Genomic DNA, 27,330 nt, shown 5'->3' with positions numbered 1-27,330 from the left:
GTTTTCTGAGATTAGATTTTCATTGTAAAAACCATTACTAGTCGTTAGGTTATCAAGCAAATACTGAATGAAGCTGAACAAGCAAGGTACAGTCAATATCAATACCTGTGGTAAGGGAAATAATTTAGGTTTTTCACCTACTGCATTGAATGGACAAACTTACAATTTTGCTGTGCTCTCCAAAATTGTCATGATCCTTCACCAACATTCTGTCGATGCTAGTTGAAACCATTCTTGAAGAATAAAATCTAAATTTACGCAGTGCAGATTGTTTGAAATAGGCGAGTTTCTATTTAAATCATAGCTTTGAAAAGTTGTAAAAAAAAAACAAAATATTGTATAAATGTAAGTTTATTTATGAAGTACAGACTCATAAAATGCATTAACATTTTGTACAAGAAATTATTGTAAAGACAGTGAGAAGGCAGAAGCCTAGTCAACCTCTATAATACAAGTTCTTTAACACATTATCATTAATGTACAATAGGGACAGTTACTGACGTTGTCCCGATAACTAGACTAATGGTATAAATGTAAAAAATCTAATAATAGTGAAGTAAAGCAAGTAGTGAGGGTAAGACAAATACAAAATATAAAAGCATTTGTTTGACAAAATCATGTTATTTGTATTTTTAAATAAGGTAAAAAATCCTTATTAAATTAAAACGAAGCGCAATAGCAAAAAAAAGGATAAATACAGTACATACATACACATATACAAAAACATATGGAAATATACGCCACAACACTAAATGTCTTATTGGCTGAAACGTAAAATTAGTTTTGAAATGCCGAAGAATTTAACTTGACTCAAGACTGAAAATGATAGTCATAGGAAAGAGATAACTAATAATCTCAGAAGGGAAAGAGACAGCATAAACTATCAGTCTTGATTAAATATATCGATAGAATTTTTGAAAATAAGATGTTTGGGAATAAAGGTAACTTTATAAAGACATTAGATTACAGGAACTAAAGATTGTTTCTCAAATTTTAAAAGCGTTTTTTTCTTTGATAAAAATAAATAGCTGCCATCATGAGTTAACAGAAGAAAGAGAACAGAAAACATCACAAAATTATACTGTTTGTTTGGTAGATTCTACGTATCAAAAACTTTCTGGCCTTAAAAAAAACTATTACATTTTTGAAATTTTGATTAGTTATTTTTAGACAACACTACACTCCATCGTTTGAATTGAAGTTTATGGAAATGTTTGATTACAACTCGGTACACCAACTTGTAATGTGGAATATAGTAGAAAGGACCTACTTTATAAACATGCAGGATTGCTAAACTTTGTCTAAAACCCAAAAATGAATTTTAAATTTTGTCCAGGTATCTAAATTTAAAGCTATTGATGACACTACAGATCACTATACTTAGTTTGGCGCTTTTGTAGTTTGAGAATTAACCACATTTGATGAAAGTTGAATTAATTTCAAAGAGCATTTCAGGTTTTAAAATTTCCAACTTATATTGAATATGTTGTATGTAGCAACCCCTACAGAAAATACCTTCAGTAAAATAAGCTTCTGTAATACTTATATTTTGCTGCAAGCAAAATAAGATACTTAATAACTGTAAAAAGCCATGATCACATTGCTCGTATGAGAATCTGTTTGTGCGGTTGTGCACAGCAATTCAACAGACCACAGTGTGGAAGAGAAATATTAAGCAAGATCTTTTAAAGTGTTAAAATCTCTGTTAGAAAATTATTCACATTATAATCATTCCATAAAAACCACTCTTTCTCTCAGCCACTGTACATCCATTCATTCTTAACACATAACTTTAGATGGAGCAAAATAATATGAAATCTGATAGGGCAAAACGAAATGCATCTTATTTTTAAATTATATTCTGTCCAGTCCGTAGCTTGAGCACAAATGCAAACAATGTGATCACACTAATATAAGGAGTTTAAAAGATTTATAACTACATCGTCGTTGGTGATCTTAGTGATAGCATCATACTTTTTGTTTTCTCGCTGTTGGCGTTTTTTAAAGATTTTTTGTGAGGGACCAGTCCAAACCATGTGTTTTTTAAACTATTTAATGTTGGATTTGTGTTAGATAACATCATTGATTGACATCCCAAAGACAAATGCCATATGAGTCCAGAATCAAAACATACATTGATTAATGATTACATAAACAGCATACATCTATTGCAATAAATTACTTAGAATAAGTTATTTCAGAGGATTTAACAAGTCGGTGTACATTCATTTAGAGACAGTTACTACCGGTATACGTTTAAGTTAAATTTAATAATCTGCTATACTCGTCTCATTGAACTGGAGTAGCACAAAAGCTATAGAAGGAAAGAAATTAAAATTCAGTCTTTGTTAAAACAATTGCGTCCAACATCTCACTGTGATTTATATAACACGGACTATCACACAGTACAAATACAGCAGGACTCGCCTCTGACAATCATAGGAATACACTAGGCCTACCATAGCAGTAAGTCAGACCTGGATGTAACTAAAAATAAACATAATTATGACACTTAAAACTAACTGATCAAAATACCCTATGGAAAATACAGTCTAACAAAACCATAGCTTCATTCCAACCTAACCCTCAAAATGTTTTAGGTTATCTTTGTAAGAGACAGTTATAAAATATGACCCAAGAGATCGTCTTGTACTGAGGAGTTGTTTTAGCTTGACTAGTAATAGACGACAATCACTGGACAGTTTCTTAGCTCGGTTCGTCTTCAAATAGCAATACTGATTACTGTAATGGTGTTACTGTAGTATTATTTGTAATTTTAAACCATGAGCGGACTTGGTGACTTTGCTCCTTAAGCTGTCCCTGTTTACCTGCTCCCCATCCTTGAACTATCTTGAGATTTGAGGGTTAAGTAAGAAAAAGTGTTCAGTTTACATCCATAGTAAATATTGTCTTTAAAATAGATTAGAGAAGAAAATTGGTACATAAGATAGTTTTGTGATGATAATCTCAATAACATAAGTTTAAACATTATTGATTATTGAATCGATTTTCCCAACAAGAGGAACATTTAAACCAAACCACGCCAATTTATTCAAGTACATCATAATAACAGCAAGTAATAACATCATTAAAAAGAAGCCTTGAATCGCAAAACGGAAAGTAAAACACCAGATGCGTAATTAAAGTCATCGAGTTTGAACTTGCAAGCATGGTTTTCCATAAGATCATTGAACAAAGAGTTCATACAATGTATCTATTTCTAATCATACTGTAAATTAATACAAAACAATAATATGCATCTACTAGAAAATAATGCAGGTTATAACACTTACGATAAGTAATGACTCACAACATGTGCGATACATTGACTGGAATGTAAAATCAGGACACATAGGGACATATAAACCTCTGTTAACAAATCTCTGGAAAAACGTTCACTTTCATAGAGATCTCTTTTGTCTTCTTTAGTGTTGAGTTGGATTCTAACCTTTCTATAGGGAATAAACGATTAAAGAATAGAAAGTGTATTCCATAGAATGTTAAAATATTTTATCTGGCTGATTGCTTTATCAATTTAAATTGAGAAACATTTTCTTTACAAATAAAAAAACAGGGGATATGACAAATTTATCTTAAATAATGAAGTTTATGCTATGATAATGATATAACTTAAAATAGCGAATAGAAAAAATTAGATCCTCCATGCATGTTAAAAGCATACTTTTTATTGCGATTTTTCTCCAACAGAGATAAAGTGCTCCTTAAGGCCCATTCTACACGAGCGTGAAAACCTCAACAAGATTGAAATTTTTTGGAAACTACAAGTGGTGGGATCCCTGTCGCGTGGAGTCTGTTTGAAACCCGTTGGACCGTTCTACACGAGGCGGTTCAGACGGAGGACACGGTGGATTTTGGTTTTATAGCCATAGTTGTCCAACTCTAGCTATTAATTTGGACTGTAATTCTTATTTTTGTTTATTCACACCATCTAGAAATATAACTTACTTAAACTTTGATACATACAAAATCGCTTATCTTCAATGAATAAATTGCAATATTAATTTTATGGAAAAAATTCTGGTTGTCATATCGTGATTTTTGTTTGTATTTACTTTTGCATTATGAAATGCATATTTATTATAAATTAGGTTAATAAATAAAATACACTATTACTAACTCACCAGCTGGCCGATCATTTTTATAGTTTAGATCAAAATTCTTTTGACTAAAGGAATACACAATGTATAACAGATGAAAACAAATTTAATACTCATTTATGATCGAACATCACACTGCACTGTGTTGGACCAACTCTAACGCAACTGAACATTATTATGCGAATTTAGCTGCCATGCGCGATGATAACACTATGTGTAGGATGGCTGGTGGGATTCCCAATGCGGGATTGACACTGACATCGACGTCAACTACGCACTCCCGCCTACTGACGCGTCCACCTGCGTCGTGAGTTCCGCTTGTGTAGACACGCCAATTTAACGCAATGGTCCCTGTGGAGCGTGTGGCCCTGATGGGGGAATCCTGTTGCGGGTTTCACACTCAGGTAGAATGTGCCTAAGAGACCCATCCCCCATTCACAGCATTGAGTGGAGTCACAGCATTGGTGATTGGCAGGATTTGGACACAGTACGGTCCCACATTCTAACCACACAACCAACTGAGCCCTCCCTCAAAATAACAAAAACTAATAACAACTTAAATTCAATCACAATTGTGTATTGAATGTTAAAACTAAAGTAAAGATTTTTTTCCAGTTTTAGGTGACTCCAATTTCAATTAAGGTTTCATTTTGTTAAGGTAATGATAAATAAAAAGTAAAAACTAAGAAGTAGTTGGTTAACAGAGGTTCAGATGGGTAAAAGCTTCATATGTTAGGTATATGGGTTGTAGGAAAGATGCTATACTGTAGTAAACAATAAATACTCATTTTATGATCAGTATAAAATAAAAGTTACTAAAACACGGCTACTTATTAAAAGTATAAAATACAAATAGTTTATAACATAAAATATAGCTTATTGAACGATATTAAAAATATACTTAATTTAATTTTCTAATTTTAATCTGTACACTTTAATACACCACAAAATTTATCACTCCAGTTGAAGCCTAAAAATGTGCTTAAGCTAATCAGTGAAAATGTACAAAATACCTAATGATCCATGCAATAAAGCACAAACATACAAAAATTGGTTTCTGAATAAAACCTATCCAGTAAACAAGTGATTGAACAATTTTGCCAGGAACTCATTTTGTATAAAAGATATATATCACAATATCAAATAGTATGCTTGACAATCCTATAATGAAAACAAATACTATGTGTGGTGATGTAAATTTCAATTTATATAGTTAAGTCATAAGTCAATTGTTTTTCCTACCACCACATGCAAATGATCACATAGCCTCACCTGTAAACATCACGCAAAATAGCTCATTTACGCTTTAGTCATTACTCCTCGTTAGTGTTTCTATAAAACACTGACATTTGGTAATGGACCTACCTCTTCCAACAGGAAAAGAAAACATAACCTAAATTACATTTATAAAACTAAAATTTCATCTTTGAGTTATGATAAGTTAATAATGGTGGTAGGAAAAATCTTGTGTGCGTGTATCAGTGTAATAAGCACAAACAGGCATTGTCACTCTTGAAATGTATGGCCACACTCAGATTAAGCTTCGTGCGTCCATCTCCAGTTCTCCAGCAGCAATGACATACTTTGCAATCTTAATACACAAATAACTATTTTTAAAAATCAATGAAACATTTAATGACAATTTGAAACAATAGACTTAATTAAACAGAATATAGAATAAGTGATGAATATTTCATGAAACTGAAAACAAAGTGTCTCTGAAAACAAATCATGCCACTAAGAGTGTTTTCCAGTTATTATAACTGTTAAATTGGCAGTGATCTTCTTATATTTAAAAAGTCTGAAGACGTTAAACTTCAATTTAAAGTAAACATCAGAATACAATTTGGTTATATTGTATAAGAGTATGTTATCAATATAACTAATATGATCTAAACAATGTACGAGTTCATGGCAAATTCGATAGATTTTGTTCATTTCTCTGTTTTCATTTAACTGAACATAGATCTTAAATTTGAATGTAAAATAATAGGTAACTTTTGAATTATAGTAGATCAATAGAGAAAGAATTTGATATCCATATGCTAATCCTATACATAGATCAAGATAATCTATTCATTTAAAAAATAAAATCCCAAACAATGATTTAAAAAAGATTTTTAAACGATTTTATCCTAAGACACTAAAACGATAAAAATAAAATAATCCACTTAGTGATTGAATTAAATCTATAATTCCGTTAAAAATTAAAACATTTTGGTCTTCACATTAAAAGGTAAAAGCTGTACATAGTCACAATGTATTTCTAGATAAAAAGTTTAATCCATTTCATCCGATACAAGTTGATGAAGATCTGCATAGTTGGCAATGGCACGGTGGAGAAATTCATACTGAGCCTAAAACAGAACAATCCGTTTATTGACACCATAGACAATAATCTTCACAACAATCTCTTTAAATTTATAGAGAACAGTACAATGTGTTAGTAATTGTGTTTGTTTAAATGCTTGCATTTAGGGCTGTATTCAGAATCAATGAGTCCCCCAGCAACTCATTCCAATTCTTTGACAGCTGGAACAAAGAAGGTTTAGAAATACATGTTGTATTGCTTAACACGTTGAGTGCTGAAAACCTTCTTTAAACAGGCGCTCCCAAAGCCCCAGTGCTCCACAGAATCAGCGAACGCAATTGGCATTCAAATATTTCAGTCTGACGAATCACAAAAGAGCAGTGGTGATTGTGTTGCGTTAACACGAAAGAGGACGTAGTTCACTGAAACGCCCAAAGGTAACACCACTGCCTGGATCAATAGCCAGTGTCTTTGTAATATGGCTCGAATAGAGAAAATTCCTCGAAACCGGGACAAAAGCATTGCCAGACGGGATTTTACAAGAATTTTTGTATCAACCTACACCAAAATAAAGCTCACATTCTAAGCTAGAGCCTGGCAGCGATTATAACGTTTCCCGGCAATGGCTGAGCTCATACTGTGCTAATGTAGTGAGAGTGGCGCAACTACATCAATTGATGTAGCCCGTAGGAGCGTTCGTGATGCACTACATCAATTGATGTAGCCCGCACTCAACGTGTTAAACTCCATAAACTTGACTCTTTGTTTTCTACGATAAGATCAATGAATAAACTTAACCCTTTACGGTCTCATAGCCATTTTAGAAAAGTGCCTCACAACTCGAATGGCCAGCCCTGCTGGACACGGCTACATTTTATATCAGCTTGTCATGTTTACACGACACAGTGCCTCACAGGTCGTACGGCCAGCACTGCTGGACCCGGCTACGTTCTATATCAGCTTGTCATGTTTACACGACACAGTGCCTCACAGGTCGTACGGCCAGCACTGCTGGACCCGGCTACGTTCTATATCAGCTTGTCATGTTTACACGACACAGTGCCTCACAGGTCGTACGGCCAGCACTGCTGGACCCGGCTACGTTCTATATCAGCTTGTCATGTTTACACGACACAGTGCCTCACAGGTCGTACGGCCAGCACTGCTGGACCCGGCTACGTTCTATATCAGCTTGTCATGTTTACACGACACAGTGCCTCACAGGTCGTACGGCCAGCACTGCTGGACCCGGCTACGTTCTATATCAGCTTGTCATGTTTACACGACACAGTGCCTCACAGGTCGTACGGCCAGCACTGCTGGCCACTACTAATTTCCCCGTCAGCTCGGCCGGCCAGTATAGGTGGCCATCCAACACACTTTTTTTAACATTGTTTAGTAATTCTCCTGTAGGCTGCAGCACTAAACAGAGATAGTACCTCGATTCACAGAATATAAAAATTTTAGTTTGTAAGGTTTCCAGCTCTGTATTACGCCATTTTCACTGTAAAATAACCTCAACTGTCAGTGTGTGGTTGTCATGTGAAACTGTAGAAACAAAAAAAAAAAACATACACACATTATAGGGTATTATAGGGTTGTATCTTACGTTGTGAATGAGGTTACATTTACCAGGATAAAATATTATTAACTGTGTACCAGGATAAAATATTATTAACTGTGTAACTGTAGGATGACTAGTAAAGGTTTTTCGATTAATCTGTTGATATAAGAAATAAACTAGTTCAAGGCCTAGTTTCATAGGGAAAGGGAAATCGTACATAGTTTCCATAGCAACAGTAGATCTTTTGACAATTTTTAAAATTAGATATTTTATTATGTATGAACTTAAGCAGTAAACTTTGATTTTAGTTTTATTTCCTATTTCATTAGCTTTCAATAAAATATAAAAATATTAGACTTATTTGAAATTATTTTTAGTTTCAATGTGTTAAACCTTAGCCCTTACCATAACTGACAAAAACAAAATACTTGATACAAGCTGGTGTAGCTGGGTTGGCAGAAGGGTGACCAACCTAACAGAGAAACTACAATGGCCAGCAGTGCTGGCCGTACAACCTGAGAGGCACGGCGCTGCGTAAACAACGACAAGCTGACTCAGAAACAGCTGACTCAGAAACAGCTGAGGCCTTTCGAGGGCAAAGGGTTACGAGGCTAAGGGGCCAGCTTATAACAAAGTTAATACATTTTTGTAAATAATAATATTAGGGGTCTACAAGCCAAACTTGTTTCATTGGGATGACGTCAACAATTTTCGTAAGATTAGATTGGGTCATAATCGTGATACTTCGGAATAAATTGATTTTCTAAAATACCAATTATTATATTATAGTTAGTTTCATTGACTTCTGCTATAAAGGTTGAATAGAAATTGTGATCTTCCTCTGCATCACAGTGAATGAGCATCTTTATTATTTCTTTTTTGAGGAGACAAAATCGTCGTCTCCTGTGATCACAGCTAAATCAAAAACACAATCTGCTGTCGCAGAGACATCGTCTTTATCCCCTGCGTTAGCTGCAAAATCAGGAACATCTTCCACGATCGTTTGAAATCCAATCTCCTAACAGATTTTATACAATGAGGCCAAAGGCCCCTGGCGACCGCCATTAGGGAAATAAGGTCCTCATTGCATTGTAGTTAGGTTTAGGTATGTGTTAAATATATATATTTTTTTACTTTATTTTTCTGTGATTGTCAAAAGATATCAAGATAAAAGGTTTGACTTCCCACCGAGTTAAGATGATATCAACATTAAGCAAAACTAATCTTGAAATGCAACTATTTCATTTTTTTTATATTTAAATATAGACTCCCGATGAGTAGATCCACATCAATGAGCATCTGAATGATCGTGGATAGTTGAAATCGTTGATAACACAATCCTAAAAAGACCAGGAAATCACTAACATTAACTTTGGATGTATAGTTCATCTCTTTCTTTAATACAGATTTAGGTTTTATATGCAGTATCGAAACATTGTGATTTTGTTTTTCACACTTCTGTTTACAAAACAAAAAATATTGGATAGCCTATACAGGGTGATTGATATAAGTGTGCCAGTCGTTTTATTTGAAAACCATAAGAGATATAAAAAAAAAAAAAACTTAACTGGTAAGTGCCTTGGACTTTTTATTTAAAAAATTGTAGTAAAGTTGAAAAAATTATTTTACCTGCCATTTTTCCAATATGGCCGCCAACTTTGATATTTCTCACGGAACACCCTGTATTTTATGATGTATTCTGGTAGATAATGTAATTTTAAGACAATTTTATTCTTGTAATTTTTTTTCATAAACCTAACCGTTTTAAAGATAATAATGGTTTAAGTTGTGAAATTTTGAATGGTTTTTGAATAAAACAGCTGGCATGCTTGCTTAGGCCTTTATCGAAACTCTTTCTCATGCAGAAATTTCAAAACTTTAACCATTATTATCTTTGAAACGGTTAGGTTTATGAAAAAATCACAGGAATAAAATTGTGTTTAAATTACATTTTCTACCAGAATACATCATAAAATACAGGGTGTTCTATAAGAAAAATCAAAGTTGGCGGCCATATTGGAAAAATGAAGGCTAAAATAATTTTGTTGACTTGACTAACATTTTTTAAATAAAAAATAAAAAAGGCACTTACCATTTAACTTTTTTCGATATCTCTTATAGTTTTCGAATAAAACGGCTGGCACACTTATATCAATCACCCTGTATGTATAGGCCTAGTACTAGTGCATAACATGAAAATAAATATTAAATGATGTTCCAGTCTGTGACCTACTATTTGGTAGTACATTTGATGTTTTATAGCTAGTAAAACCAGTTAAGAGCCGGCGGTAGTGAACCGGGCCGCTCACTGCTCTGCTCCTCAGTTTGGGCCAAAGATAAAAAAACAATGCTACTACACGAAATCAACATATTATCCAAACATGTTTATTGTACTATTGTGAGGTTTTATCTTACCTACAATTTGATATGTCACACGTGTCAAGAAAATATTTTTTAAAATTTTTTATTTTGGAATTACAAAGTTAACTTTACCATAAGGATTTAGGTTATTTCACTGAAACTAATTCCATCATACAAAATTTATTTAAATACGTTGTTATATCGTAACCATCATGACAACCCATGAGACTCATGTTAAACATTGCAAATTTTATATCAATCTAAAAAGTGTACAGGTATTATCAAATTGAACTTTGTTTGTTTCGAGACAGCAAAAATATTTCTCGAAATACCCCTGTTAAGTTTGGATTCAATATGTTCAGCCGTTATTGAGTTAATTGATTACATAGTTTGCATAAGGTCCGATCTCAAAGAGCTTCGCTCAACTATACATATTGTGACAGATCTATGAAATGGAGAAAAACGTAAGTTAAAAAACGTGTCTACTTGCTTGCATGACATATAACAGGTGAAATGGGAGGTTTTAGGACAATTTGACACAGTTCTAGCCGTTAGAAATCGCTCAATAAAGTCACCAAACGGCTTTAAGAAGATATGGTTTTGTAGTCTACAGTAGGGGGGCCCATGTTTTGAAATTCATGAATGCAAGTTCGTCATAGTTTGAATTTTAAAATGTCTACTTGCTCATGACAAAGACAAATAACAGGTGAAATGGGAGGTTTTTGGACAGTTGGACACAGATATCGACATTAATAATGGCAGAATATGGTTTATGTTACCTTGCCTAAAATGATCCTGTATAGTTGTCAAACACGACAGCTGTTTCGTGCTACAATGAGCACATCTTCAAAGTGAAGAAACACAAAATCAACTCATTTAGCCCGCGGTTGAGCACGTCAAAAAACACATAAAGTACATGAAGTTCACACAAAATCACATATTACAAAACACTTGGCCAAGTACCGCGAACACACGACGCGGCGCCGGTAATGTGTAGGTCATGACTGGCGCGTGGTCACTGTGGTATTGGAGACATTCACTTCCAAACCCTATCACCTGTTGTTTATCAGGACCCTTGCGCTAATTGGTCGAGTTCATGATGCGGATGGCGGTGTTATAAATAATACAGTGGAACCTTGATAAGAAGACCCTCGATAACAAGTCACCCTTGATAACAAGTGTCATTTTCCAATCCCCTTAAAATTATTTTCCCTTTAATCACATGTTATTACATACCTCGATAAGAAGTCAACCTTGATAACAAGTCTTATTTTACAATCCCCATGAGAGTCTTGTTATCACTAAAAAGTCTTGTTATATATATATAAAACTTATTGCCGATGGGGACTCCAGCGTATATAAGAAAATAATTGATTCTCGGCCATACAAAAACTGCTCTGTTCAGAAGATAGAATGCAAGAACCATCTTTTGAGAAATATGTGCACTACACTCAAAACGATTGCAGCCTCTAAAACCTGCAAACCTTCCGTTTGGCTCAGAAAGAAAATTGGTGACAACTTGTTACGCTGCAGAATGGCAGTGAAAGGAAAGGAATGAAGCAATCAATGAAGAGGAATTAAGTAAAGCAATAGAAAATCTCAGAATGGATATAATGAATATTCCAAGTCACGTATTCGGGGAACACAAAAAATGTGCTGAGAGGGGGTATTTTTGCAAGCTGAAGCTTACTACTGCCCGGCCAGATGACAATTTAGTACCTAATCTTGTCACAGTGGGCCTTTACCCATTGATCACTGATGTGTTCAGATATGTTAGCCGCAACAGCCACAGCTTACTAACTGATGTCACCAGCAACTATGTAGAACATTTCAATTCAATTGTTTCCAAATTTATTGGCTGCAAAAGAATAAACTTTGCTGCTAGTGGTTCATATTATACTAGATGTACAGCTGCTGTCATTCAACACAACTCAGGACTGGCACACTACAAGCTGCACAAACAAATGTACGATGCCAGTCCAGGGGTATCCGCAAAAAGTGTGGCAATGAAGAGGAAGAAGAAGGTGGACAGCCAAAGACAACGAAAAAGGTGCAGGAAAACACTATTTGATCGGGAAAAAAATGCTGATGGAAAAGACTACGGTATTGAAGCACAACGGCCTGATATTGAAGAAAATACTATGGAAAAAGAAAAAAGTGATTTTTTAACAACCTTACACAAGTCAGAAGCAGAATTCAAAAGAATTTAAAGAGAAACGGTGGAACAAAGCAATTCAAGTTAGTGGCTAGTGATTCGCTGAAATCTTTTGACAGCTTCGAACTTCGGGCAATGTTTGCAATATGAGAGCAACAACGGGCTGTGAAAAAATCGTTAAACAACTCCTGTACACAGTTTTTGATTGTGAGGCCATGGCCTATGGTAGAAAAAATGAAGAAGTGGCTCGACTCGACATGACCTTGAAAACTTGTTAGGTCAAAAGATAAGTAAATGCAGCCTTTTCATCGACCGTGACAACCCCTATCTTGGTGCCAGTCCCGATGGCCTTCTGAACGAAGATGGAACTGTTAAAATTAAATGTCCATCTTCTGCTAAAGATATGACACCTGAGGAGGCTATCAGAAAGCGGAAATGTACCTTTTGGGCAGTCTCTAAGGATAGAGAAATTGGAGATATAAAAAAAACAACACTTTTATTATAAAGTTCAAGGCTAACTTCAAGTAACAAAGAGAAGAATGTGTGTATTTTGCCTACGGACACCACAGGGAATCAAAACTGAAATAATAGAGCGAAATGAACAGTTTTGGCAGGAAGAAATGTTGCCAAAGCTAAAAAGAAAAAATTTCTACATGCATACTACCCGAAATCATCGACCCTCGGCATTCCCGGTCTATGCCGATAAGGAATCCTTCATATATAGTGGAGGCTCAGACAAAATCAAAAGAAAAGAAGGCAGAAAAAACTAAGAGTAAACGTGACTTGTAAAACTATGAAAGTTGGTAAAAATGTTGTATGCATTGGAAAATGCTGTAATTGTTTTACTGTAAATGTTTAAAATTGCTATTTCAAAGTAAACGTTTTAATGTTTTCTCCACTATAATAGTCGATACCTTAATTTACAAACCTTGTAACTACAAAATATCAAACTTTTCAGAAGAAGGAAAAAACAGTTTTATACTTTTTCTGTAAGGCCTATATATACAGTGTTGGTAATTTAAAATAACATTGATCAGCATTTAATTTGATGCAATGAAGTAAATTGCATATTAGCATGAACACAAATGTTTAAATTTAAATCAGTTTTGATTCACCAAAATAATATAGTAATAATAATAGTAATAATCAACAGCTTTTCAAGTAAAATACCATATATTAATTTTTAATGTTTACATAAAAAAATAAGTGTAGCATTGCAGGTTGAGTATAAGTATGTATGTGTAAAAAAAAGACAGTGTAGACCATTTCAAAAGGTAGGCACTGCCCGTTTTTCAGCACAGCTTATACAGTTACACAGTTTATATCCATAGAAGTTTCGATCAATACTGCTTAAGATCAGACGCTAGCCGTGCGGGTTGCGGAACATACAATTGCAGGAGTCGCGGATAGACGATTTTAAACTTGACTCCTGCCGCCTCTTAAATACTATTTCCAGTGATATTTTAACCTATACAACTGACTTTAAATAATTTGACACCTATAGGACCTGTATTGCTAAACCTGGACTTTATTACTAGTCCATGTTACAAGGTTCACTGTACAACAGTTGTAAAGAAACTTACAAATGTTTGGATCATTCCTTGTCTTTGAGCGCGTAGTTTGCGCACAGTAGTGCAGATATCGACGCGGCGCTCAGTTCGCAGTTGCTGCACAAGAATGCTGAGTGCTACAAACATGGAGCTTCTGTCGGACCCACAATGACAATGGACCAGGATGGCTGTGGCAGTGGCAGTGGCGGACGCCTGTCAACAAGTAAAATAGTTCACTAAAGGTACCAGGTACCATACATACAGAAGATTGTGACCAGTGTTTCCATATGCAGGATTATTATCCCGAAAACGGGATTTTTAGAGCATGAGCAGGATGAAAATAGGATGCGGGATGAACAAGATTTTTGGCTATGACATCTGTTTTCATGTTTTTTACTTTTAGCGAACAGCTAACCCTATTGAACAAATTAATGTAGCAAAACAACTTACATTTATTAGACACTATACGTCTAGTATAATACCCAGAATTGAAAAAAAAATCTTGTGGGATAAATCAGGATTTTTCATGATTCAAAAGCGGGATTAAACTGGATTTCTGGACCCAGTGAGTGGGATTATTATTTTGGTCGTGTGGAAACACTGATTGTGATGGCTAAAGGGGAGACACATTCACTACTAGGTGGTGATAGACCATGCATACAGAGGGGTTTGTCAGCTGGGAGGGATCATGTTAACACATTCACTACTAGGTGGTGATAGACCATGCATACAGAGGGGTTTGTCAGCTGGGAGGGATCATGTTAACACATTCACTACTAGGTGGTGATAGACCATGCATACAGAGGGGTTTGTCAGCTGGGAGGGATCATGTTAACACATTCACTACAGTAGAACCCCTGATATCCGGCCTTGGTTTTTCCGGTCCTCTGTTTATCCGGCCACTTCCAGGAAGCCAATATCAAAATGTTTTTCTCAAAGCTTACAGACGTTTAGATGCAAGCACTAGTCTTTGCGACTTGTTTGAGCTAAACTATTTATCTGAACTATTTATCTGTTTGTTTCAATACATTTTACTGTGTCACTAAACTCAGTTGAACTAGGCCTAACCTCTAAAAAGTTGGGGGTTGGGAAATTAATCTTTGTATTTACTTCACAAAAAGGATAAGAAAGTTGAGTAGAATTGTATTTACTATTAAGGTCCTAAAAATCTTCAAGGCTGATTTAATGTAACTTTTACCTCCATCGTTTAATAGTTTTTGTTACCTGAAATCTTAATTTCAGGTTTTTTAACAACTTTAGCCTACAAATATTTATTTTTATTTGAACAAACATGTTAATTCTTCAAAAAATAATCCTAGAATAGACTTAAATGATACTTTTGACAGCATGTTTTGATTAAATATTATTATAGGTATGAATCATTTACATTTTTGTAGTAGGTTGGTTTATCCGGCCAAATCGCTATCCGGCCAGGGGCTTGGTCCCGTGGTGGCTGGATATGAGGGGTTCTACTGTACTAGGTGGTGATAGACCATGCATACAGAGGGGTTTGTCAGCTGGGAGGGATCATGTTAACACATCCACTACTAGGTGGTGATAGACCATGCATACAGAGGGGTTTGTCAGCTGGGAGGGATCATGTTAACACATTCACTACTAGGTGGTGATAGACCATGCATACAGAGGGGTTTGTCAGCTGGGAGGGATCATGTTAACACATTCACTACTAGGTGGTGATAGACCATGCATACAGAGGGGTTTTGTCAGCAGGGAGGGATCATGTTAACACATTCACTACTAGGTGGTGATAGACCATGCATACAGAGGGGTTTGTCAGCTGGGATGGAACATGTTAACACATTCACTACTAGGTGGTGATAGATCATGCACACAGAGGGGATTGTCAGCTGGGATGGAACATGTTAACACATTCACTACTAGGTGGTGATAGATCATGCACACAGAGGGGTTTGTCAGCTGGGATGGAACATATCAACACATTCACTACTAGGTGGTGATAGACCATGCATACAGAGGGGTTTGTCAGCTGGGAGGGATCATGTTAACACATTCACTACTAGGTGGTGATAGACCATGCATACAGAGGGGTTTGTCAGCAGGGAGGGATCATGTTAACACATTCACTACTAGGTGGTGATAGACCATGCATACAGAGGGGTTTGTCAGCTGGGATGGAACATGTTAACACATTCACTACTAGGTGGTGATAGATCATGCACACAGAGGGGTTTGTCAGCTGGGATGGAACATATCAACACATTCACTACTAGGTGGTGATAGACCATGCATACAGAGGGGTTTGTCAGCTGGGATGGAACATGTTAACACATTCACTACTAGGTGGTGATAGACCATGCATACAGAGGGGTTTGTCAGCTGGGAGGGATCATGTTAACACATTCGCTACTAGGTGGTGATAGACCATGCATACAGAGGGGTTTGTCAGCTGGGAGGGGTCATGTTAACACATTCACTATTAGGTGGTGATGGACCATGCATACAGAGGGGTTTGTCAGCTGGGATGGAACATGTTAACACATTCGCTACTAGGTGGTGATAGACCATGCATACAGAGGGGTTTGTCAGCTGGGAGGGATCATGTTAACACATTCACTACTAGGTGGTGATAGACCATGCACACAGAGGGGTTTGTCAGCTGGGAGGGATCATGTTAACACATTCACTACTAGGTGGTGATAGACCATGCATACAGAGGGGTTTGTCAGCTGGGATGGAACATGTTAACACATTCACTACTAGGTGGTGATAGACCATGCATACAGAGGGGTTTGTCAGCTGGGATGGAACATGTTAACACATTCACTACTAGGTGGTGATAGATCATGCACACAGAGGGGTTTGTCAGCTGGGATGGATCATGTTAACACATTCACTACTAGGTGGTGATAGACCATGCACACAGAGGGGTTTGTCAGCTGGGAGGGATCATGTTAACATATTCACTACTAGGTGGTGATAGACCATGCATACAGAGGGGTTTGTCAGCTGGGATGGAACATGTTAACACATTCACTACTAGGTGGTGATAGATCATGCACACAGAGGGGTTTGTCAGCTGGGATGGACATATCAACACATTCACTACTAGGTGGTGATGGACCATGCATACAGAGGGGTTTGTCAGCTGGGATGGAACATGTTAACACATTCACTACTAGGTGGTGATAGACCATGCATACAGAGGGGTTTGTCAGCTGGGAGGGATCATGTTAACACATTCACTACTAGGTGGTGATAGACCATGCACACAGAGGGGTTTGTCAGCTGGGAGGGATCATGTTAACACATTCACTACTAGGTGGTGATAGATCATGCACACAGAGGGGTTTGTCAGCTGGGATGGAACATATCAACACATTCACGACTAGGTGGTGATAGACCATGTATACAGAGGGATTTGTCAGCTGGGATGGAACATATCAACACATTCCCTACTAGGTGGTGATAGACCATGCATACAGAGGGGTTTGTCAGCTGGGAGGGATCATGTTAACACATTCACTACTAGGTGGTGATAGACCATGCATACAGAGGGGTTTGTCAGCTGGGATGGAACATGTTAACACATTCACTACTAGGTGGTGATAGATCATGCACACAGAGGGGTTTGTCAGCTGGGATGGAACATATCAACACATTCACTACTAGGTGGTGATAGACCATGCATACAGAGGGGTTTGTCAGCTGGGATGGAACATATCAACACATTCACTACTAGGTGGTGATAGACCATGCATACAGAGGGGTTTGTCAGCTGGGATGGAACATATCAACACATTCACTACTAGGTGGTGATAGATCATGTATACAGAGGAGTGACAGCTGGAAGGGATCATGTTAACACATTCACTACTAGGTGGTGATAGACCATGCATACAGAGGGGTTTGTCAGCTGGGAGGGATCATGTTAACACATTCACTACTAGGTGGTGATAGACCATGTGTACAGAGGAGTTTGTCAGCAGGGAGGGATCATGTTAACACATTCACTACTAGGTGGTGATAGACCATGCATACAGAGGGGTTTGTCAGCTGGGAGGGATCATGTTAACACATTCACTACTAGGTGGTGATAGACCATGCATACAGAGGGGTTTGTCAGCTGGGAGGGATCATGTTAACACATTCACTACTAGGTGGTGATAGACCATGTGTACAGAGGAGTTTGTCAGCAGGGAGGGATCATGTTAACACATTCACTACTAGGTGGTGATAGACCATGCATACAGAGGGGTTTGTCAGCTGGGAGGGATCATGTTAACACATTCACTACTAGGTGGTGATAGACCATGCATACAGAGGGGTTTGTCAGCTGGGAGGGATCATGTTAACACATTCACTACTAGGTGGTGATAGACCATGTATACAGAGGAGTGACAGCTGGAAGGGATCATGATGAACACATCAATACAAAATCACAATTTTTTTATATACAAAGAAACGAAAAAACTTCTTACAAGGCTAAAAAATGTTTCTTAATGCAACCACATAGTTTGAATGAGATTGTCAATTTGTCTTTATTTAATATTATCAGTGTAACTAGATTTTAATGTATTTATCCAGTAAATAATTCTAAATATGAGAGGGTGCCATTAAGGCCAAAGGTAATTGACCTTAGAGCTCAAAATTAGATAACTTGATACAGATGAGCTACAATGTTAACATCCATAAAATATGTTTATCGAAATTGATGTGATGTTTAGTTTGTTGGCTAGGGCTGGTAACCTTCTACACTTGCCCGATAGCAAAATATTACCTACCTCATAAATACAATTATTATTAAATATACATAATTAATTTTTATAAATTCTAAATTGACCTCAAAAATACTTTGCTGACGTTTTTTCCCATGCTAGCAATAAAACCCAACACAAAAACATTATGATAATTTACTTTATGGTTTGTCTTATTTTGTTTGATTTTAAAGTTCTTTTACTTTCAAGGAGTTAACTTTAATTACCTGTGTCTGGTCAACTAGTTCTATCAGCCCCCTGGTGACCTCAGGTACTTCACCTTCCACTGTAGGCCAACCGTTGTACTGGTATTGGGTCACAAGTTGTTTCTCATCAGTCTGTACAACAAACCAACCATTCATACACTTGTAACACATTGATAACAATCAATAACTTGGGGAGAAACAGGCTCAGAACCAACTTTTTTAAGCAGGATAGGCCAATCAGTAATTGATCTTACCCTGTGTTCGGCGGGTATGGCTGACAGGATTATTGACTGGTCAGTGTCCCTTGAGCCATCCCTGTCTGATCATAGGCACATTGTCTTCGGGTTGGGGAATTTCTGCGGCGAGGTTCGCTTATTCAGGAGCCCAGTTAAAACCGACTGGGCATCCTTCAGAGCTGATCTTCGGGGCAGAATTGCCTCGAACCTGAACACATCTCCTATTAACACAGTTGATGCGCTTGACGAGGCGGCAGATCGTCTAACTAGGTGCATAGTTACATCCTTTGAGGATAATTGTCCTTTGAGCAAGGGAAAGAGCAACAGGGCTAGTTGGTGGGGTCCTGAACTTGCCTCTCTTAGGAAGAGAGTAAGGGCCCAATTTAGGCGAGCAAAGATAACCAATAATTGGGATACATACCATACAACTCTCACAGAATATAACCATGCGGTACGTAAGGCCAAAAGGCTCTCATGGAAAAATTTTTGTGGAAATTTAGAGAGTATCAAGGATACTTCTAGAATACATAAGGTACTTGTTAGAGACAGGCATGTTACTTTGGGTGCCGTTGAGGGACCGGATGGTGTAATGGCTTTTGAACCTACCGAAATACTAAAGGTTATGGTAAAAACTCATTTCCCTGGTTGTATTGTTTCTGAAGTGCAGCAGGAGGAGGTGAGTCCAGAGCGGCCTAACCTGGGCCGTCGTGCCACTCATTCTATGTGGAGCACTGCTTGCCGCATAGTCACCTTCAGCAAGGTAAGATGGGCTGTTGGCTTATTACGACCCTTCAAATCGCCGGGTCCTGATGAGGTAAGACCTGTTTGTTTGCAGGAGGGTCTTGATACAATTATACACCCACTCTGTAAACTTTTCAGAGCCAGCTTAGCGTTAGGACACATTCCCTTAGGGTGGTGTAATTCGCGTATCGCATTTATTCCTAAACCAGGAAGGGATAGTTACACTGACCCTAAGTCATTCAGACCCATTTCTCTATCTTCTTTCTTTCTTAAGATCCTAGAGAAGTTGGTCTCAAGATATATGATGGATACAGCTCTTAGGACACATCCTTTACATATTAATCAGCATGCGTATGTCTCAGGAAGATCATGCGAGACTGCGTTGCACCAACTTGTAAGCAAGATTGAGAAAGCTCTAGAGAGCAGTGAAGTGGCCCTGGGTGCCTTTCTCGATATTCAAGGTGCTTTTGACAATACTGGTACTCCAGCAATTCTTAATGCGGTGAGAGCAAGAGGTTTTCACGGTATAATATGCAGATGGATTGAATCCTTGCTTCTCAGTAGGAAGGTTAGGCTCTCACTCCACAATGATACGATCGAGGCAAGAACTACTCGAGGATGTCCTCAGGGGGGGGTTCTTTCTCCTCTACTTTGGAATTTGGTAGCAGACGACCTTATAAGGACCCTCAACGAAAGTGGGGTTTTCGCCTTAGGTTATGCTGATGATGTTGCAATCCTTGTGGTTGGAAAGTTCCACGGAACCATAACTGACCTTATGAATAGAGCTTTAAGGGTAGTGGACCGTTGGTGCCAGGATGTTGGGCTCTCTATAAATCCCAGGAAAGTTGTAATGGCACCCTTCACAAGAAGGAGGAAACTGGACGGGATCGGCCCACTAAGACTGCAGGGTACTGTAATAGAGCTGCAGAATCAGGTGAAGTATCTTGGTGTAATTTTGGACAGATCACTTCACTGGGGACCACACCTTCAAAAAGTCATTGAGCGTGGCAAATGGTCCCTTATGGCATGCAGGCGGATGGTAAGTGGCACATGGGGGTTACAGCCTAAACTTATGCACTGGCTGTATGTATCTGTTGTTCGACCCGCCCTTACATATGGTTCGCTTGTGTGGTGGCCAAAGATGGAATCAACTATAGCTGTCAAAGCTTTAGCAGGAGTTCAGAGGCTTGCTCTTATTATGATAACTGGGGCAGTAAGTAGCTGTCCTGGAGCGGCACTTGACTGTCTGCTTGACATGCTACCTATTGACATTTATATTAAGGTGGTAGCAAGTAAAACAGCCCAACGCCTTAGATGCGGAAACTTATGGATAGCCTCAGGGAACAATAAAGGGCACTCTAAAATTGTTCAGGTGGTACATAATGATGAATTGGACTTACCTTCAGATCACATGTCCAAAAAATACTCCTTTGGAAAGCCTTTCAAAGTACTAATACCAGATAGGAAGGATTGGTCTGGCGGAAAAGGACCCATACCCACAGGTGACTTAGAATGCTATACTGATGGTTCTAAGATCAAAAATGGGGGCACTGGAGCAGGTGTGCATTGGATGAATGGAGGCACTGGTATTTGTCTTCCAATGGGGGTGTACCCAACTGTCTTTCAAGCGGAGGTCACTGCCATTCTAGTTTGTGCTCAAGAACATCTTAACAAAGATATCAGAGACAAAACAATCAATATCTTTACTGATAGTCAAGCGACCTTAAAAGCATTAAACTCTTACGAATTCAACTCCAGGCTCGTGTGGGATTGTCTTGCTTCTGTGTCTGAGTTGGGTAGGAGAAATAACCTTACGCTTTGCTGGGTACCAGGACACTCAGGCATTGAAGGAAATGAAGCTGCAGACAGATTGGCAAATACTGCCTCTGCGACATCATTGTTAGGCCCGCAACCCTTCTGTGGCATCTCACGAAACAGTGTATGTTCTGCGATTGCGTCATGGGCCAAGGAAAAGCATCGCAAACGCTGGGTCGATGTTCCCCTTCTTAGGGTCAGCAAGCTTACTCTGTTTAGGCCTTCCAAAAAGGTTGCCTGTGACCTCTTGAGACTAGACAGACGAAGAATTAAATTAATTGTTGAACTGATAACTGGTCATGGAAGATTCAGGAAACATCTACAACGGATGGGCTTATATGATGGTGAACCGATCTGTAGGTACTGTGATAGGTCAGAAGAGACAGCTGATCACTTACTCTTTGATTGTATTGAGCTCTCTGACGCTAGATCGATAACTCTTGGAAATATGGCTAGAGGTAGATTTCTTCCTGAGGATGAACTAATTGGGAAGCTACAGGCATTCATTGGGCGCCTCAACTTGTAGGTCAACAAGAAAGCAATTAAGTATCTGGGGTGCGCAATAATTCGATTTCGGATGAAGTGCTTTAAGGTCTCTACCTGCCCCTGTCAGATAAGATAAAGATAAGATTGGGGAGAAACAGATATTACAACAAATCAGTAAGTGTTTGCCAGGAATAAATTGTATGACTAATCAATTAGACAATGTTTGTAAGGATAGTGTTGTTAAGTGCCTTGTTATGTCACACATTTGTAGAGAATAATTTTTTAAGACAAAATAACCAGTCACGCGTTTATGAGAAATCAATTGTAAAACAAACTCATTAGTCTGAGGTTGGTGAGAAATAAATTCTACAACAAATAAACTAGTTAAACATTTTCGAAGAATGATAATGTAAAAATCAAGAAATGATAAGTATTTTACACAAAAAATAAAATACCATTTAATACTAAAAAATGTGTGTGTCAATTCTCGATACCACTACCTTTTGGACATTGGTATCGGTATCATGAATTGCTAGTCAAAAGTCAATGTCAAAACGAATACCAGTACCAATACTGTGCAAAGATTGAACGTTTGAAAATTTGGGCTTTCCAGATGACGACAATAATTTTTCCAAGACTGCGGTGGAGGACGATGATGTCTAGACGGATACGAAATATAATCATAATTTTGAGGCGATCGCAAAATACGATAATGTTCCTGTGACGGCGGAAGAAGTTCAGTATTACTATTGTGGCCTGGCCTCCATTGTGGGCCACAATGTACAATGGCAGTAACAATACAATGATGATGTTGTGTTACTGCCAAGCAATATTCAGGATTTTGCAGCAATCTCGGAATTCGATAAAGTTGTCTCCACGACAGCAAGAGATGGATGATCAAAGTAACACCTCGAGCTCGAAAATCTCAGACTGGTACACCTCTACCTATACTTCAATTTTCTTTTTTTATATTTGTTTATAAGATCTGCATTTACCTTTGATACAATAATGTAATTGTAGTATGTTAAAAAGGGTTTGAATTATGAATTGGCTATTTAGAATTTTTCATTGAGCGCTGCTTTAATTTTTTCCTTTAAAATCAAAAACCCCCATTGTTCCAAAATACTTTGTGTAAAGACCTAAAGTTAAGTTAAAAAAATGTTAGTATCGAGAATATAATTTTCATTTATCAATAAATGTTGGTATTAAATTAACAGAAACAACAAATAATAATATTATTTATTTTCAATTGTTTAGTAAAGTCTTAATTGTTGAAGAAAGTGTTTAATTGTTGTTATATTCTTTTTGATAAAATATCTCCATTTTACGATAAATGTATTTGCTTCGGTTTTTTATAGAGATGTGCGAGCACAGGTTTTTCAGGTCGAGTCGAGTTCGAGTCGAGTAATTGGCAAAAGATTCGATTCTCGAGTTCGAGTCGAGTTTAAACCAAAAAGATCGAAGGATGTGTAAGTTTAAGTAACTCCTTAGGCCTAGAGCATGTAACTTGTAAAACAACCTTGTTACAAGCTGAAGTACAATTAAAGTATAAATAAATAAATAATTAATATTTGTGCAGTAACATATCAATATAATGCGTAGAAAATAATTCTAAAACAAAAACAATGAGCTCATAAATGAACTTCTACTTCTGTTAAAAATAGGTAAGTGAACATACAGTGTGTAAATTAAGTATGGAAACAAATCTGTATTTTTAAAACCGAAATAGATAGAAATATTCTATTTGTGGCAATAATAGTTAACAAAGATTCCGCAATTTTTCACATGAAAAATATTTTTTTACCCCCCTAACAGGGTAGGTGGTAGGGGGTGACTTATTTTTTCAAATAGCAACCCCTATTGAGTGACCCCTCATTTTGAAGGGTTTGTCAAAAGAAACACAATGACGCAAATCCGAGGTGAATATCTCACTCCTAGCTAACATGGCGGATATTCCAAAATGGGCTTTTTTTTACAAAAATTAAATTTTTCATTACCCACCATTTAGGCTAGGGGTGAAATATCTACCTCGGGTTTGCGTCATTCTTTTTCTTTTAACAAATCCTTCAAAATGAGGGGTCACTCAATAGGGGTTGTTGTTGAAAAAAATAAGTCACTCCCACCCCCTACCCTGTTAAAGGGGTTGAAAAAATATTGTTGATTAAAAAAATTGCGGAACCTATGTCAACAATCAATTCCACAAACAGAATATTTCTATCTATTTCGGTTTTAAAAATACAGATTTCTTTCCATTATTTGTGAAATTGGTGCTTTTCACGTACAATAAATCAAATTTTGGAATATCCGCCATTTGGGCTAGGAGTGAGATATTCACCTCGGATTTGCGTCATTGTGTTTCTTTTGACAAACTCTTCAAAATGAGGGGTCACTCAATAGGGGTTGCTATTTGAAAAAAATAAGTCACCCCCTACCACCTACCCTGTTAGGGGGGTAAAAAAATATTTTTCATGTGAAAAATTGCGGAATCTTTGTTAACTATTATTGCCACAAATAGAATATTTCTATCTATTTCGGTTTTAAAAATACAGATTTGTTTCCATACTTAATTTACACACTGTATATTTATTCATCCAAAAATTAACTACATTAACACGTTCGCTACTGAGCGTCGCATATATGCAACGCCGCGGTCATTGCCACAGACCGAGGTGTACATTTGAATCTTACACATAGACCGGCTGTCACTTGGTTAACGGTACACACAGACCACGGGTGAAAACCTGTAAAACAGTGATCATTTACATTGTAATACGCTACAATCGTGTTTATAAATAAATTATTCTTGTTTGTATTTTAGCGAATTTCCCTATAGGGAAGTTAGCTATTACCGTAGGTGGCACGGTAAGACCTAGACCCGGGACCGATTTACTTTTTCATTTTGATGTCCCCAGAGGCCAAAAACACCATTCGTTCAAATTTTTATATATGTATATATATATATATAGACTTATATATATATATATATACGTCCGTGAACGCGATAACTTGAGTAATTTTTGTCTGATTTTGATGAAATTTGGTTTAAAGGTGTAAAGCGGGATAAACTTGAATGAGTTCGCGAACCAGCACGATCGGACCATGGGAACGCGGCTTTACGGGGGGTTTTATGGGGTCAAAATTGGTTTTTCTCACTTTTGACCCTCAAAACACAAAATTTCCCGATTTCTCTTTAGACCTTTTTAAAGAGCTTAAAAAAACAAATAATTTAGTATATAAAAGTATTTTTGTTTGATTATTAGTAACGGAGAAAATTAAAATAATTGTAAATTTAAAATTCCCATGTTATTCTTATGGAGAATATTGTCAAATGTTGTAGTTTGCTTGTTTATGGATATATTTTGATCAAACTTGGCAAGTTTATTTATTTTGTACTAAGCTATCAATATTTTACTCAAAAACACACTTTATTAGTTTCCTTGTAGCAGCAAACCTAGGTACTCGTTAAACCTAAAATTATTCAGTTCATTTTTTACGTTTTAAGGTGAAAGTAAGTAAAAAAATAAACAGATTATTCAAGAACAGTTTATAACTGAACAAATATAAAAGCTACATAGGATAATGCAGCATACATACTGCATACATACATACAGTGATGCAGAAAAGTAAAGACCAGTTTTTCCAACTATTATATGACGTTACCAATCATCATATCCACAGACCAAGCGACGCAGTTGTGCGTCAGACATCACTGTAGACCATTGCAGGGAATTCAGTGCGTTCAAATAGACCACTACAAAGATATACGCATTTTAATAACATTAGAACCCCGACGCAAATATGCGTCGGCAGTCTATTTTAATGTGACTAGTCTATGGGTAGAAACCGGCCGTCGCATATGTGCGTCGCTGGTCCGTGTGAATGGAAAACTTTGTACTATTGCAGTAGCGAACGTGTTAATCCCTATTGATAAGTAATATTGCATAATACTTGGCTAAAATTACTCAATACTTGCATCTATCAGTTATTTTAACACGTTGACTGCTAACGCCAGTCGGCGTCGCTAGCACTTCGATGTGGCGCGCGCCGACAAAAGTCGGCACCAGACCAACAGAAATATATTGCGTCAGTGTGAGCTTAGCCTCAGACGGAGACGTTATAATCGTTGCCACACTGCCAGCTTAGAATGCGAGCTTTACTTTGGTGTAGGTTGGTACTAAAATTTCCCGTAAAATCCTGTCTGGCAATGCTTTTGTTCCGGTTTCGGGGATTTTTTCTCTTCAACCCACATTACAAAGACACTGGATACGGATCCGGGCAGTGCTGGTACCTTTGGGTGTTTCAGTGAACTACATCCACTCTCGGGGTAACGCAGCACAGTTACCACTGCTCTTTTGTGATTCGTCAGACTGAAATATTTGAATGCCAATTGCGTTCGCTGATTCGGTTGCGTGGCGGGGCTTCGCCCGCCACTGGGGAGCGCCTGTACGTTGTTTTCAGCAGTCAACGTGTTAAAGTTGCAATTACAATATAAAGTTTAATATAGAGATTTATTCTAAAACTTGAAATTTTATTTCCAACCTTTTCACCTTTAGTTTTGTAAGTTTTGTAACGAGTTATTTTCCCTAGGGGGGTATATTTTTGCTATTTGGCCGCGCACCGATTGTTGAGGTGAGCGAGCGGCGGCAGCGAGGCTAGCGAGCGCCCTTTGACCCGGCTTATCAGTGCCGATAAGCCTGGGATATCCTAGATCTTCAGGACGGTATAGGACGGACATTCGAGTGGTGGATCCCGTGCAGTGAAGAGTGTTGGTGTCTGGCTGATACGTCGGTGGTGTAAGTAGAGAGGAGTGAACGTGACAGTGGTGTCGGAGAACGTTGGTGGTGTGATCGCGCCGAGTGTTGGTGTAAGTTGGGTACAGACCCACTATCGGTGAGTGGACGACGTTCCTTACTTTTTGGTTTAAGAGTTGAAAGTTGTTACTAAAACACTCATCTCTGATTTGATTGCGAGAGTTAGAGTTGTAACCGTGCTGGTCAAAGCCTGACGGTAGTTAGGATTTATATTAGTCAGGAATAATATTAAAGTATATT

The 27,330-nt window shown here is 37.5% G+C and overlaps 1 protein-coding gene across 1 annotated transcript in view; it reads right to left on the bottom strand.

The window, feature by feature from the left end:
* Nucleotides 1–2,037: 2,037 nt before the first annotated feature.
* The window catches only part of LOC128998746 (tyrosine-protein phosphatase 69D-like), a 99,933-nt gene continuing 74,640 nt past the window's right edge, over nt 2,038–27,330 (bottom strand). Inside the window, exons 26-28 of the mRNA XM_054425077.1 lie at nt 19,023–19,133; nt 14,093–14,272; nt 2,038–6,475 (exon numbers count right to left, since the gene is read on the bottom strand). Of these exons, the coding sequence (XP_054281052.1) occupies nt 6,398–6,475; nt 14,093–14,272; nt 19,023–19,133 (369 nt within the window). The 3' untranslated portion in view covers nt 2,038–6,397. The remainder of the gene's footprint in view (nt 6,476–14,092; nt 14,273–19,022; nt 19,134–27,330) is intronic.

The sequence above is a fragment of the Macrosteles quadrilineatus genome, unplaced genomic scaffold (genome assembly GCF_028750875.1).
Source record: "Macrosteles quadrilineatus isolate MER2022 unplaced genomic scaffold, UCM_ALF_1.0 Scaffold_7__1_contigs__length_78375512, whole genome shotgun sequence".
NCBI lineage: Eukaryota > Metazoa > Arthropoda > Insecta > Hemiptera > Cicadellidae > Macrosteles > Macrosteles quadrilineatus.
Note: the sequence above shows the minus strand (reverse complement) of the source record. Positions and strands in the feature narration are given on the sequence as shown.